The sequence below is a fragment of the Manduca sexta genome, unplaced genomic scaffold, assembly GCF_014839805.1.
Source record: "Manduca sexta isolate Smith_Timp_Sample1 unplaced genomic scaffold, JHU_Msex_v1.0 HiC_scaffold_2926, whole genome shotgun sequence".
Taxonomy (NCBI): domain Eukaryota; kingdom Metazoa; phylum Arthropoda; class Insecta; order Lepidoptera; family Sphingidae; genus Manduca; species Manduca sexta.
This window is the reverse complement of record NW_023593940.1, coordinates 5,202-18,268: the sequence shown is the minus strand read 5'-3', so window position 1 is coordinate 18,268 and position 13,067 is coordinate 5,202. Positions and strand designations below refer to the sequence as shown.

The 13,067-nt window shown below is 33.8% G+C and overlaps 1 protein-coding gene across 1 annotated transcript; it reads left to right on the top strand.

The window, feature by feature from the left end:
* Window positions 1-950: 950 nt before the first annotated feature.
* On the top strand, window positions 951-8,791 carry LOC119192559 (BTB/POZ domain-containing protein KCTD3-like). The gene is given in 15 exon segments (XM_037446372.1): window positions 951-1,121; window positions 1,579-1,643; window positions 1,646-1,891; window positions 2,869-3,034; window positions 3,403-3,479; window positions 3,568-3,661; window positions 4,159-4,379; window positions 4,733-4,945; window positions 5,824-5,940; window positions 6,260-6,399; window positions 7,294-7,468; window positions 7,615-7,711; window positions 8,184-8,359; window positions 8,654-8,769; window positions 8,771-8,791. Coding segments are annotated over 15 exon segments (1,971 nt in total). The 5' UTR covers window positions 951-1,074.
* The last annotated feature ends 4,276 nt before the right edge of the window (window positions 8,792-13,067 follow it).

The following is a 13,067-nucleotide window of genomic DNA, read 5'->3' as shown; positions in this document are numbered from 1 at the left end:
TGACGTGATCATTAGACCAGGTATACGGTCCCCCACAATTCGACCCAGGGGGTACCACGCGCGCTCATCGACCCAGTTGAGGAAATTATAGAAACCATGCTGTACCATATACGCTGTGGAGCGATAGTTAAACCTGGAAAAATCGAATTTGGCGTAATTTATGAAGAAACTTTTTCAGGTTATTGCACCAATAAAAGTCTTTAGTACGTACCAAGGATCGAACTCATGAATTATACTTTCGAAACGTATCACAGCGAAAAGCCGGGACGCGAAGCCGGCCAGCCAAGCCAGTGACAATACCGTAACAGTGATGAGCGTGCTACTGCCGGCAGTGTTTTTAAATATACCCCTATTTTGGCCATTATTAGACTTCGGAACGGCGGTGGACGGCATCTCGCTCCTTCACTAAGTTAATAAATAATCTCTACGTTCACAACAATATTATTTTCATACATCAGTTCCAACAATTCAACTCCAAAGTGAAATTGACTTTTTGGCTCACTGACAGAAGGACACGTCTCTCTCAAAATAATTGCCAATCACAAAAACAATAGAAGGTGTTCGCGTTCGGATACGAAAAGATAGGAGTACGACGCGACGTGACATTCACGATATAAAAAACTACTAAAATGACCGTAACATTATTTACCATTAGTAACATTATAACATATCCTATCGGCTTCAAATGTGATATGCTAGAATATGATGCACGACAAAATATGTTGATATATTAATAATAAATTAATTATACTTCCACTTATTAGCACTTTTACTGTTAACTAAATAAAAGTGAATGAATTCCAGAACGCTCGCCAACGTCACGCTCAATTAGAACATGACTGAAAGATACCGGAATTTCATAATGATCCGTTTCAGATCTGATTTCAGAAACGGAATTTTCGAATGTATACGCTCGCTGTAATCCAAAATGACAGCTGTTTAATGTTTGTTGACGTTGACATCTTGTGAAGGTACGAATACTTCGGAAATAAATAAAAATCATAAATGAATTCAAGTTGATATTTTGCGTCTAGTACACTCGTATATATTAAACTATTTGAACAATAGTAACAAATGTCTAAGTACCAGGAGATTGTAAATTTAAACGTCGGTGGAACAAGGTATGAATCTATTGTTTTAATAGAAAGTGCGTGAGACTTTATAATAACAAAGATTTATATCCTTTAAACTGAACTTAAGTCATATAGTTAAGCGTAATTATTTGTATAAACAAAAAATTGACATCACAAAATGAGTTATGGTTTTGATTTATGTGAAATCGTGGCCTTAAAATTATTTTAATAAAATTTTATACACGATATATTGTATCTTTTTAATATTTCCGGTATTATTTATGTTACTACGTTTCTGCGCTTTCTGTATGTTAACTAATGCGATATATATATTTATCATGCAATTCAAATAATACGAACTGACAAATAGTTATTTATTTTATGAATAGGATTATTTGTCAAGTAATCAACCTAACTTTAAAATGTTTCTGAGTATCCATAATTTCAACAACTTTTGGAAGTACAATACAATAAAGTGGGTATAACATGTTATATTTATTTGCAGATTCTCAACATCATGGCACACACTTACATGGGTGCCAGACACATTTTTCACAGCCCTACTGAGTGGCGCATCCCCACAGTCAGAGATGAAAATGGGGCAATCTTCATAGACAGAGACCCAAACTTATTTGGTTTGATACTGAACTTTCTAAGGACCCGTGATATAGACCTTAATGATGTAAACATAAGAGCTTTGAGGCATGAATGTGATTACTTTGGCATCACTCCTCTCAGTAGAAGGCTGGCATTGTGTGATGAGATGAATCACTCCTCTTGTGGTGATGTTTTGTTCTATGGATACCTACCACCATCATGTAAGTATGATAAATAAAATATCTGATTAATAACCAATAACATTGATATTACTAACCTTAATGATTTAATGTGATAACATATCATGGAAAATAAAAAGTCAGCATGAGACATGCTTCTATCAAAATAAATCTTTTTAATGCCAATATAACTTAAATGTGCAATTAACATTTGGAGTTAAAGTATTATTATTATTATGTGTATTTTAATATTATTTATTTATAGCAAACATTTTGGATCCAGAAAGAGTTAGTTATGTATGTTGTAACAATATAATATTGTAAAATAATAATACTTATCAGTAATTAGAGAATATAAACAAAGAAACATTGTTTCAATATATAGGTCAGTATTGTTGGTAACAATGCTTCATTATCATACTGAATATTATCAACACAGCAAGATCAAACATGAATATTTCTTCAACATGTCATATTTAATTCATCTGAGTATTTAGGTATGAAAAGTCGACTTTACTCATCAGATAGCATGCTGATTATGTTTAGGGACTTTTCAGAAGGTTTAAATATTTTTTTTCAGGTAATATTGAAGTGCTTAATGTAAATATAAATTATTTGATTAGCATTAATTTGATAGAATTAGAGTCTGACTTTTGTATTTGGTTGGATTATATGTTTGTGTACAGCAGTGGACATCCTGCAGCTGATGATGATGATGTGTTTGTGTGATGAGTAATTATTAATAGACACTGTGCGGCGGTTGAGAGCCTGTGGCGACCTTGACTAATGTTTGTTGCATAGAATAACTGTTATTTTTGAACATTATAGTCCTTTAATATCGTCAAAACTCACACTTACAAATTCGCCATTTTAAGAAATAAGTATCTAAATTTTAGAAGAAAAAGTTTACTTAATGTTGAATTGCATTCCTGTTGGAAAATGTACCTACAGTTTGCATTTTTTTAAGTTCTTAACAAAAAATACTTAAGAATACTCTTTAACGAGATTTAACATTCCAGTAAACACATCCATCAGTAACAGCAACAATGGAAGGAACGGTAACAGTTGCTCAAGGAAGAACTCCACAGCATCAAGCACAGAGGTACCAGTCAACAGGACACATTCCAGGAACTCCTCGCTTGACCTGCGCACTGTCGGAAGAATACCTTCACAGGACCAATTAAGGTTAATGTGGATTATATAGGGTGTTTTTATAGTAATCAAACTTTGACGATCAGTATACAGCATGTTTTTTTAATAGTTATGATGATATCAACTTGACTAACCTATGAACTGACTCATCAATAAAACATATTGTTAATGATAATAATAGAAAACCTGTTTGCTATATAATATTCAGATTACGAAACTTAGAAAATAATATCCTGCCCACTAAATTATTATCTCCATTGTTTTTGGTGTAATCAATAAATCTAAACAAAGGATTAATTATAAAAAGGTATTTGTAGCTTAAAATTTCTTCTGATATGTCGAACTTTATGACAATTTTAATTTATAAAAGTAAGTACTTGAATATTTTTTTTAACTTCTAGTCGATGCGGTAGAGGACACTCAAGAGCCGCTTCTCTCGGCAATGCAGACTGTCACAAAGGCCACAGACCGCCTGAAAGTAAATACGATTTTTTTAAACAAAACGTTTTTTTACTACTTAATATAGTAAACTAATTAATGTATGTGTATTGCTTCTTTACTTTCAGTGAACACATGGTCAGACAGTATGAAAGTACAAATAATAAAAGCACATCACAATTGGATAGCTGTTGCATTCACACATTATGTCACAGGATACAGGTATTACAAAAAGCTTACGGGCATTGAGCATTACTCATTTGAATTCTTTACATGAAAGTGTTTCAAATTAGCAACTTAATTTTTTTTTATCATTTGCTAGTAACTTATCTGAAACTAATGGGTAGCACACATATAGGTATATAATTTAATAACACTTCTGCGATTTTTCGTGACTTTGCCTTTATTATTCTTACTCATTGAGTAGTATGTAGTGGCATCATCATTATAGAGGGTTTGTGTACACCCTGGCTGTGATTTCAATTATTGTATCGCATATTTATACTGTTAATTTATTGGTAAGCTTGTAATTAGCAACTTAATTTTACCTACAAATGTCATTTACTTTATTTGTTATTAGTCTGTAAGCTTTCCTTAAATAAAATAAAATAAAATAATTTTAGAACACCCTGTTAAGTTAACCTATATATTTTTCACCATAATTTATTCTATCATGAATTACAAAAAATACTCATGTGCATAACTATTTTTATTTTCAGATTGACAGACTCATGCGGCTGGTACGTTGTATTCCAATCGCCGGTCCAGGAGTCAGTTATTGAGAGGATAGCGTTGAACGCGAAGACTGGCGGCGGCGGCGGCGGTTCCAGCGGTAACAACTCGACCGGCACTGACGTCATGCTCGGTATCGCGAGCGGGCCGTTTGTGAGACTGTGGGCCTTCTCTACGCATAGCGAGCCCACTAGGATGACGCTCATTGGTAAGTGAATATGCAAATGTGGCAAAGAAATTATAATTAAACTACGGAAAAATTGTGATCTAGATTCTAGAGGGTCACTACTCACTTATATACAGGGTGTAGATTAAATTATGTTCTTACAAAATATATTTCGTTGTAATATTTGAAATGGAAGATTTTAAGGCAACTTAAATGCATCAGCATATGCTGCTGATAATTAGAAAACTAATAATAGAGCATACATTTTCTAAACAACTACATTTTTCTTTTTGTTAATCATGTATCGAACAGGCCGGCACAACTGTATCGACCGCCGATACATAGCACATAGTACATAGCACTGCCTACATAATAATCGGATCTTACTGTCTCAGGTACTTTCAACCTCGGTGTCCGCGTAGAACATCTTCTGTTCGTGGGCCCTCAGCTAGTGGCGCTGAGCGGCGCCGCGAGTCGCAGCAAGGCCGGCGTGTGGCACACCAGCACGCAACACTGGCAGACGCAGGATGTAGCGCATCTCACTACGTACGACACTGCCGGCTCGTTCCTACTCCTCGGCACTGCTACGGGAGCTATTAATTATATAGGTGAGTTATAATGGACAATATGCAAAATCGATAATAATCCTATTAATATATCAATCGATATAGATTATTCCTTCTGTTGGTCCCTCACTATTGTATAAAGCGTTGATTCCCAAAGTGGTCCAGGGAGACCCAGGGGACCACTGGAGACTTGACAGGGTCTACGTTGGCGTGACCGAAAAATGGGAGTCCACGAAAATTTATCTGGTTTTGAAAGTAAAAGTACTTAAAATGTTGGCTTCACTTCATGTATCAATGTAGGTAGATAATATTGACAGAGGTCGTAAGAAGCACGGTAACCCCAACCCAACATAACCCCCCGCGATTTGTAATACACTTTCTCTGCAAAGCTTAAAAAACAGGTCCACCGGAACCAGAAAAAATTTGAAAGGGGTCCTTGAGAAGAAAAAATTTCGGGAACCTCTAATATAAAGTAAAGATATTAAAGGAAACAAAAATATACATCACGCATTTATCACCGAAGGTTTAAGCAGAGGTGCAACCAGGGCACCCACTTTTCGCCTTTGTTTGTTCTGTCTCATGATGTGTTAGGGGGCTACCCTATCGTCAAAGAGATAGTTCACATCCTATATAGAGATTATATGCAAGAAAGTTGATATCGGTAAAGATTCAATAAATAAAAGTCTAATTCATTAACTTAGCAGTCATAAATTGCATTGATATAAGTTGTAGTGCCGCTAATCATATTGATAAAAAAGATTTAATTGTATCGTTAATAGAAAAACTTTTAAAACAATATAAAAATCCGATAATGCTTCTAAAAATACAGCTGTAGATATTATCCTCGATAAATAATTGATAAGTAAAATGTAATTCTATTTATTATGTATTACAGTATAGAATACCTTATGTTTTTCCAGATATGCAAAAGTTCCCACTGCGAATGAAGGACAACGATCTTCTCGTCACGCAACTGTACAAAGACCCTAACCAAGAACCAATCACAGCTATATCTGTATACCTCACACCAAAAACTAGTATGAGCTTACAAATACTTTTCGATATTATTTACATGCCGCCTTAATAAGAAAAGTTGTATACTTCAGTAATATTAGTCAAACCTTTGTTGTCATGTTAAATGAAATTTAAAGCAAGAAAAGCGAGACAAAACATTGTTTATTTATTTCAAACACATATAATCTATTACTGAGGCCTTTAATTTACACAATATTCGTTTAAAAATAGTAAAAACTCTTCTAATTCAGTATATAGATTTCAATAAACTTTTACAAATATATTCAAAATACCTTTGACTTTCCGTACAATATTAGCATATATATTACTATCTTTGAACAGATTTATGCGGCAACTGGATCGAGATAGCGTACGGCACGCGCTACGGCTCCGTTCGCGTGATCGTGCAACATCCGGAGACGGTGGGGCACGGCCCACAACTGTTCCAGACGTTTACGGTGCATCAGAGTCCTATTACTAAGGTAAATAGGCGTGATGCAATTAACCCGGCCGGCATAATTATGGCGATTGGAGGATACATCGATTGGTGTTTGAAATGTTCCATTGGCTTCACTTGGCATCAGGTGTAGTGAAGTCACTGTCATGCTAGAATAAAAATCAATTACATTTAAATACTATTATCAATACGTATATGACTTATTGAATGCATAGATAATTGATAAAAAAATGAGCTACAATGCCAGGCAAATTTTGTGTGCATTGTAAATTTTCATCAACAGAGTAAAATTTTATGAATCTCACAAACCCATCTAAAATATGCATAGAAATTTGATATTTTTTTGTATTGCAAAAATATACAGTATTGTAACTTATTGACACAGATTATAATCTTATCGACATTATTTAATACCTAACCAGTGCAGAGCAATGTGATAACCTAATTATGGACATATATTTGTGTTATTTCTAATATAAATATAATGAATGGCCCTTTTCATTTTACAGTTATAGATAAATACTGTACAATGCCTACTACTGACGTTCACTCTCGTGGTTAGTGAAAATAAAGATAGCATTTGCTACTTGTAGTATGGCGTCCATCTATTCATCCATATTACATTAATATTAATGCTCAAGTAACTCTGTCAATCTGTTACGGTTTGAAGGCTAAACAATTGGACTTATTTTGCTGAAGTTTAGTATGAAATAAGCTTGAAACATAGGAAAGAATAAAGTATGACTATTACCCAGGTGCAGGCGGGTGAACCCGCCAGCAAAGGGTAGTATAAGGTAGAGTAGTATGCAATATAATCCCTTCATAACGCATAAGAGCTTGTCAGTGTAAAAATCTTCTATATTTATCGACTCACAGATTTCACTAATAGAAGACAGACTAAGATTTTATCGATTTACAGGTATCTCTATCAGAGAACTACTTGATTTCGGTGTGCAGCGAGTACAACCACGTGCGTTCGTGGCGCGTGACGCGGTTCCGCGGCATGATATCTACGCAGCCCGGCACCACGCCCAACGCCGCCTTCAAAGTGCTGGCATTAGAGGCGCCTACTGCTCAACCACATAACGACTGCGGTAATAACTAGAACAAAATAACAACACTAAATCCATGAATTCATCATTAAGTCCATGATGAATTCATTGACTTAATAGTGTTGTTATTTTGTTCTGTTTAATATGTCCTATATAGTTTATATATTTTACAAATAAGGCTTTTACAGGTCCATATGGCGAACAGGACGAGGAGCAAATATTCATTCAAAAAGTGGTACCAGATACGGATACATTATATGTACGGCTTGCTTCAAATGGTAAAAGGTAATAATTTATGAGCAAATTATTATTTTTACATTTTAATATCATAATTTTTTTTTGCTCGTTGTTGAAGTATTTGTTAATAATCAAATAACATACAGTTACAATGAACACACTGTTTATATTTTTATGTTATTCATTACTAATTGGACCGATTAGTATCTCAAAAAATATGTATTTGATACGCAATTAATTCTAATGTGATACTTTACTGTTCAGCAAAACACACCAAGATCTATTTATATCTGACACAAAAAGTATGTGTTAATCAATCCGCACAATTTTCTTTATTTATTTATTTATTTGGACAGCCAATAAAACATACACCATACATAACTATTTGTAAGATTAAACATAGAAAAGTCCAGCTGTAACAAATAATCCACACATGTTTAAAAGTAGTCAGTACATTTTAACATAGCTACATAACTCGTTCCAATCGTATTGTGACGTAATACGGATGTGTCATGCGCAGGGTGTGCACGATCCGCTCAGTGGACGGGTCGGCGGTGTCGTGCTTCGTGGTGGCGGAGTGCGAGGGCGCGCTGCGGCCGCGCCGCCTGCTGCTGTGCGGCCACCGCTCCGGCGCCGCGCAGATGTGGGACCTCACCGCGCCCATCGACTGCGCCGCCGTTGCCGCCGCCCAGCGCCGCCGCCACCGGTACACACACTAACACCTCTGCTCACCCACACGAGAACCTTATTAACCAGCTCCCATATCTTTATTACTTTTATTTTTCAAACTGGAAGCAGTAATTAAATATCTAGCCACAAAAATCTATTACTATTGACTATTACTTTGCGGTTTTTATAGGCACCAATATCATCTGAACTCTAACTGTCTAAACGTTCCCGTCTTTATACAAAATAATAGACATTTTATATTTATTTAATTGCACAATATTGTGTTGAGATGTTATTGGTGTGACGTAGTATTATTATATTCCCCAGGCGAAGGAGACGAATCCCCGACAGCCGACGGCGGTCCAACCCCCGACGAGCTAGTCCGCTTGTTGTCAGCGTGCGACCTGGACGCGGCGCCCGTGCCGCAGTCGCCCAACTCGGCCCATACAGGCGCCATGAACCTCGCCCCCTGCCTCTGCGCCGCGCTCATGGCTTTGTACTCATTCGTCTTCTAAGGTACGTTCGATATTCGTCATACCTATGGCAAACGAATTTGACATTTTAGACGATTGATTCGTGACTATGTCGTAGATTTGACAAACTGTGAGTTGATATAGTGCTGCAATTTAAAGATGTATAAGGATTGCCTATCAAGGGTGAAAGAATCATGCACTTCATATCTATTATACACATGAGTAATGATAGATAATTGGACTGAGTTTTGCCAAAATGTACTAACTACTTTAAACAACATTTGTGGTTGGTTATTAGTTGCAGGTGCATTTTTCCATTTATTCAAAAATGTATGGCTTGGTTTACACATACTTTTTTTGTGAGATCTGTGAGATCTTGGCATGTTTTGCTGAACAGTAAAGTATCTCATTTGGATTCATTGCATGTTAAATATTAATAACTTATTTTTTGATAATTTGTGAGTTGGTTCATTTTGGAATATCTGCGTCCAATTAATCACTAGATTTGTTACTTCATTGTGACACAAAATGACCCTTTGATGGTTAAAACGGTAGAGCCATTTTTTTTTTAAATAAGAAGAGCCTTTGATGCTAAAAAATAAATACCATATAACTTTCAACATCGATTGATATAGAAAAATCATACACAGCGATAGTTTGACTTATCGCTTTGTTATGTGCAGTCTATAAAATAAATAAAAATGTCTGTATATCAATTTGATCGAAATTAATTGTGAAGATTTAGATTTGCTAGTGACCCTTATGTGTAAATCGTATTGTGTGAAGTTTTATTAGAGATATTTGTAGTAAGCACTTTTATAGAGAGCGATCATATTCGTGCCTTTAAAAATACTGTCCTTGTGTAGATTTCAGATTTATGGCTACCTAATTTAATTTGTTTATTTTTTAATCACCATGTATTTGATTTCGTCACAAAATTTGTTTATTTAATAATGAATGTGGAATGCAATTTTCCATTTACATTAGATTGTAAATAGGTCTTGTATAAAATTGGAATACTTTAGCAAAATGAATATATGAATTATAGCGTGAGGGGTGCCTGTAAACAATTAGACTAGTATTGGATTCTAATTTATTTTTTAATTCAGCACAAAGAAATATACAGGTTGATGTGGAAGTTGATATAAATAAAACACTAAATCTATTTTTAATTTAATTTATTCACATTTTTATAGACAGCCTGATGATTTCTAGCATATTGAAACATGAATCTCCCATCAAAATATATAAATATATAGTTCCTGTTTGTAAATACTTATATTCTACTATAATTAATAGATATTCGTGTCACAAATATTTAAGGTTTCACTTACTAATCAGATTCGAAGCTAGATTTTTGTAAATAAAATTACTGTGTATGATTTATCGGATTATGAAATACTAATAATTGTGTATGTATTTTTTATAATTTTGCAAGGAACGTTTGATATTTGCATATTTTACAGGTTTATTCATGTCGCAACTGCGTCTTCGAATAAGAGTGTGAAATATTGAGGGGTGTATCAATATTACAAGAAAATTCATTTCAAAATTTTCACTTTTAAAATGAATAGTGTTAAATACAGGATTACAATATAATACAAGTCATTGTGTGCCTAACTTCAAGTCGATCATGACTAAGTGGTCGTACTGTACAAATAAATTATATCATCCTAATTTGATTGCGCCGTTTAGCCTCTCTTATAAGTATTGGCTACACTCCAATCTCTTCGTTCTCCGTAGGGATGCCATCACCTTAATTGCCGACGCCGGATAAACATGGCGAAATATAGGGTTTTCCCGGAGATTTCTGAAAAATGTTACTTGCAACGCGCGGGGGCACAGGGGCATTCGATCGTCGACTATTTTGCCGTGCCTTCTTGAATGCGGGTTATTATTAATGAATTTTCAACTAATATGTATTTTAATTTATAGCTTATCTATAAAAAATAGATTTCCCTGATAAAAAAATTGTCCAGCTTAAACCGGGATACTTTTCAAACTAAGACAAATCCGGGGAATTCCGGACTGATGGCAGCCCTAGTTATGCGATACACCTGAATCCTTATATTCCATTGAAATGTTTTACATTATCGTAAGAACGTGCAAAATTAAGTGGCGTAAGCAGCTTCTTAAGTATAAATGCCAATATTATGATGGCACATAAAGACTGATTTCGTTCACAAGCTCAATCGATTATCATCAACATTTATGAATAAAAAATTCATGTTAAATTCTTTATTTTTGAAATTGAATATTTTATGTACTGTAGATGCGCGAGATCGTGCGTTGAATGAGATGATAATTTTACTGTGACAGAATTTATGCAAAATGTTATGTTTAATGTTCACCATTGTGGTAAAAAATAATGTTTAAAATATATGATGTTTTGGCGCATAATTTATCTATGTTTTGATAACAGTGGGCTGTTTAATTAGGACACACCATAAATAATATTAATAAAAACGATACTAAAGAATAAAGATAACGAATGAAAAAATACATTTTGAAATCTTTACTAGGACAGAATGAAATATGATTTTTATTTATTTTTAAGAAAGCTTACAGAAATTATACAATGTTTAACTATTTAAATAATGTAAGTTGCTAACAAAAAGCTTCCACATATAAAATTTATACAAATACATATTACCTAAACGTGAGATTGTCCCAAACAAAAAATTAAAATAAAAGATAACAAGTAACAAAACAAAATAATAGTACTGGACAAAACTTTTATTTATTTCCTTCACAGCTCGCAAATTAAATATAATAAAAATAAAATAATATAGTACGCCAATTACGAAGTACACATTATTATAGAAATTAATTTGGGAAAGTAGGCAAAAAAAAATTAAACATAGGCTAACTTCATAGCAAATTCTTGCCGGACATAGTTTTTGCAAAAATTCTGTCCCAGAACTGAGATGCTGTACTTTTGTATGTGATTGTTGTTGATTTTACTCAATGTATAATGTGAACTATTTAAATGAATTTAATTTTATTGAGGTGTTAGCATTGTGTGCGGACAAACGGCTGCTTCGTTTCAACATTGTATTTACTATTTCCTAACAGCATTTATGTCATGTATCTTCTTTAAAATAGTTGTATAGAGAATATCATATCTATGTTAGAATTTAAATTAGCAATAAGGTATACAGTTTGTGTGGAGCGGAGTAACGTTTGTCCATGTTTTATATGAATTTGCTGTATTTCTCGGATTGTGTATTACATTTTAATAAATATTAGTGTTGTTGTTAGGTAAATAGACTGTATACTTATACAACTAAATCAAAATTATGTATATAGTGAAGTGAATAAATTATTTACACATTTGAATTTTGTTTACCAAACCCTATTATATAACTTTCTATGATAATTTATACACTCTGATGCTAATATTAGAAACTTTAATTGCTATTTATACAACCAGAATTATTAATTGCCTCACAGAAAAGTTTGTACTTATGGCATTTCCATAATATGTGAAATGCTGTATACTACAATTAACCAACAAATTAAATAACCACATATTTTGTTAAGAAATAATTTATTGTTTGTTTCGGATTGATTTAAAAACCACAACGGACACAAATCATTCTAAATAAAATAATAAGCAATTACTTTCTACATATCTTTTTAAGTTGGTTAGGTATTTAAAATGTACTTACATATTAAGGCCATACCATATCGTCGTAGTAAAAAATCTAAGACGGAGACAATGAATCTTATATTTGTCAAGTATATTAGTTAAATACATATCGACAATATTACAATTATTGGGCTATAACTCGGAGGGAAGTACGAATGCCTTTATTATCTGATGAGGGCGCGAATGCAGCCTGTGAGCCATCGGTAGTAACGTAATGGCATTGAATAAGTGAAATACAGGCCTTTTGGTGGACAGCGGTCAATTTATTCAATTATTATTTTATTTCCCGTATTACCTTAAATATACATGGGTTTACAAAAGTTAAAAATATGAAACGAGGCGGTATGTTGATATTTTAAAAAGTAAAATGAGCAGCGACAATTTTGCACGGAATTCCTATTAAAATACTGGTACCAGCCTGAATGCGAGGTTTAATAATTAAAAACAATATTTACAATACTTGAAATTAGCCAGTCGTCTCTTAGTTTGCATGCAATATTACCTATTTTCATTCCGGATAATGGAAGTTTTCTCAAGGGAGATAACTAGTTACTTTTGTAGTACCGAGGTTTAAAACCACAAGTGAACATTCCTCTCAATCAAAAAAGTG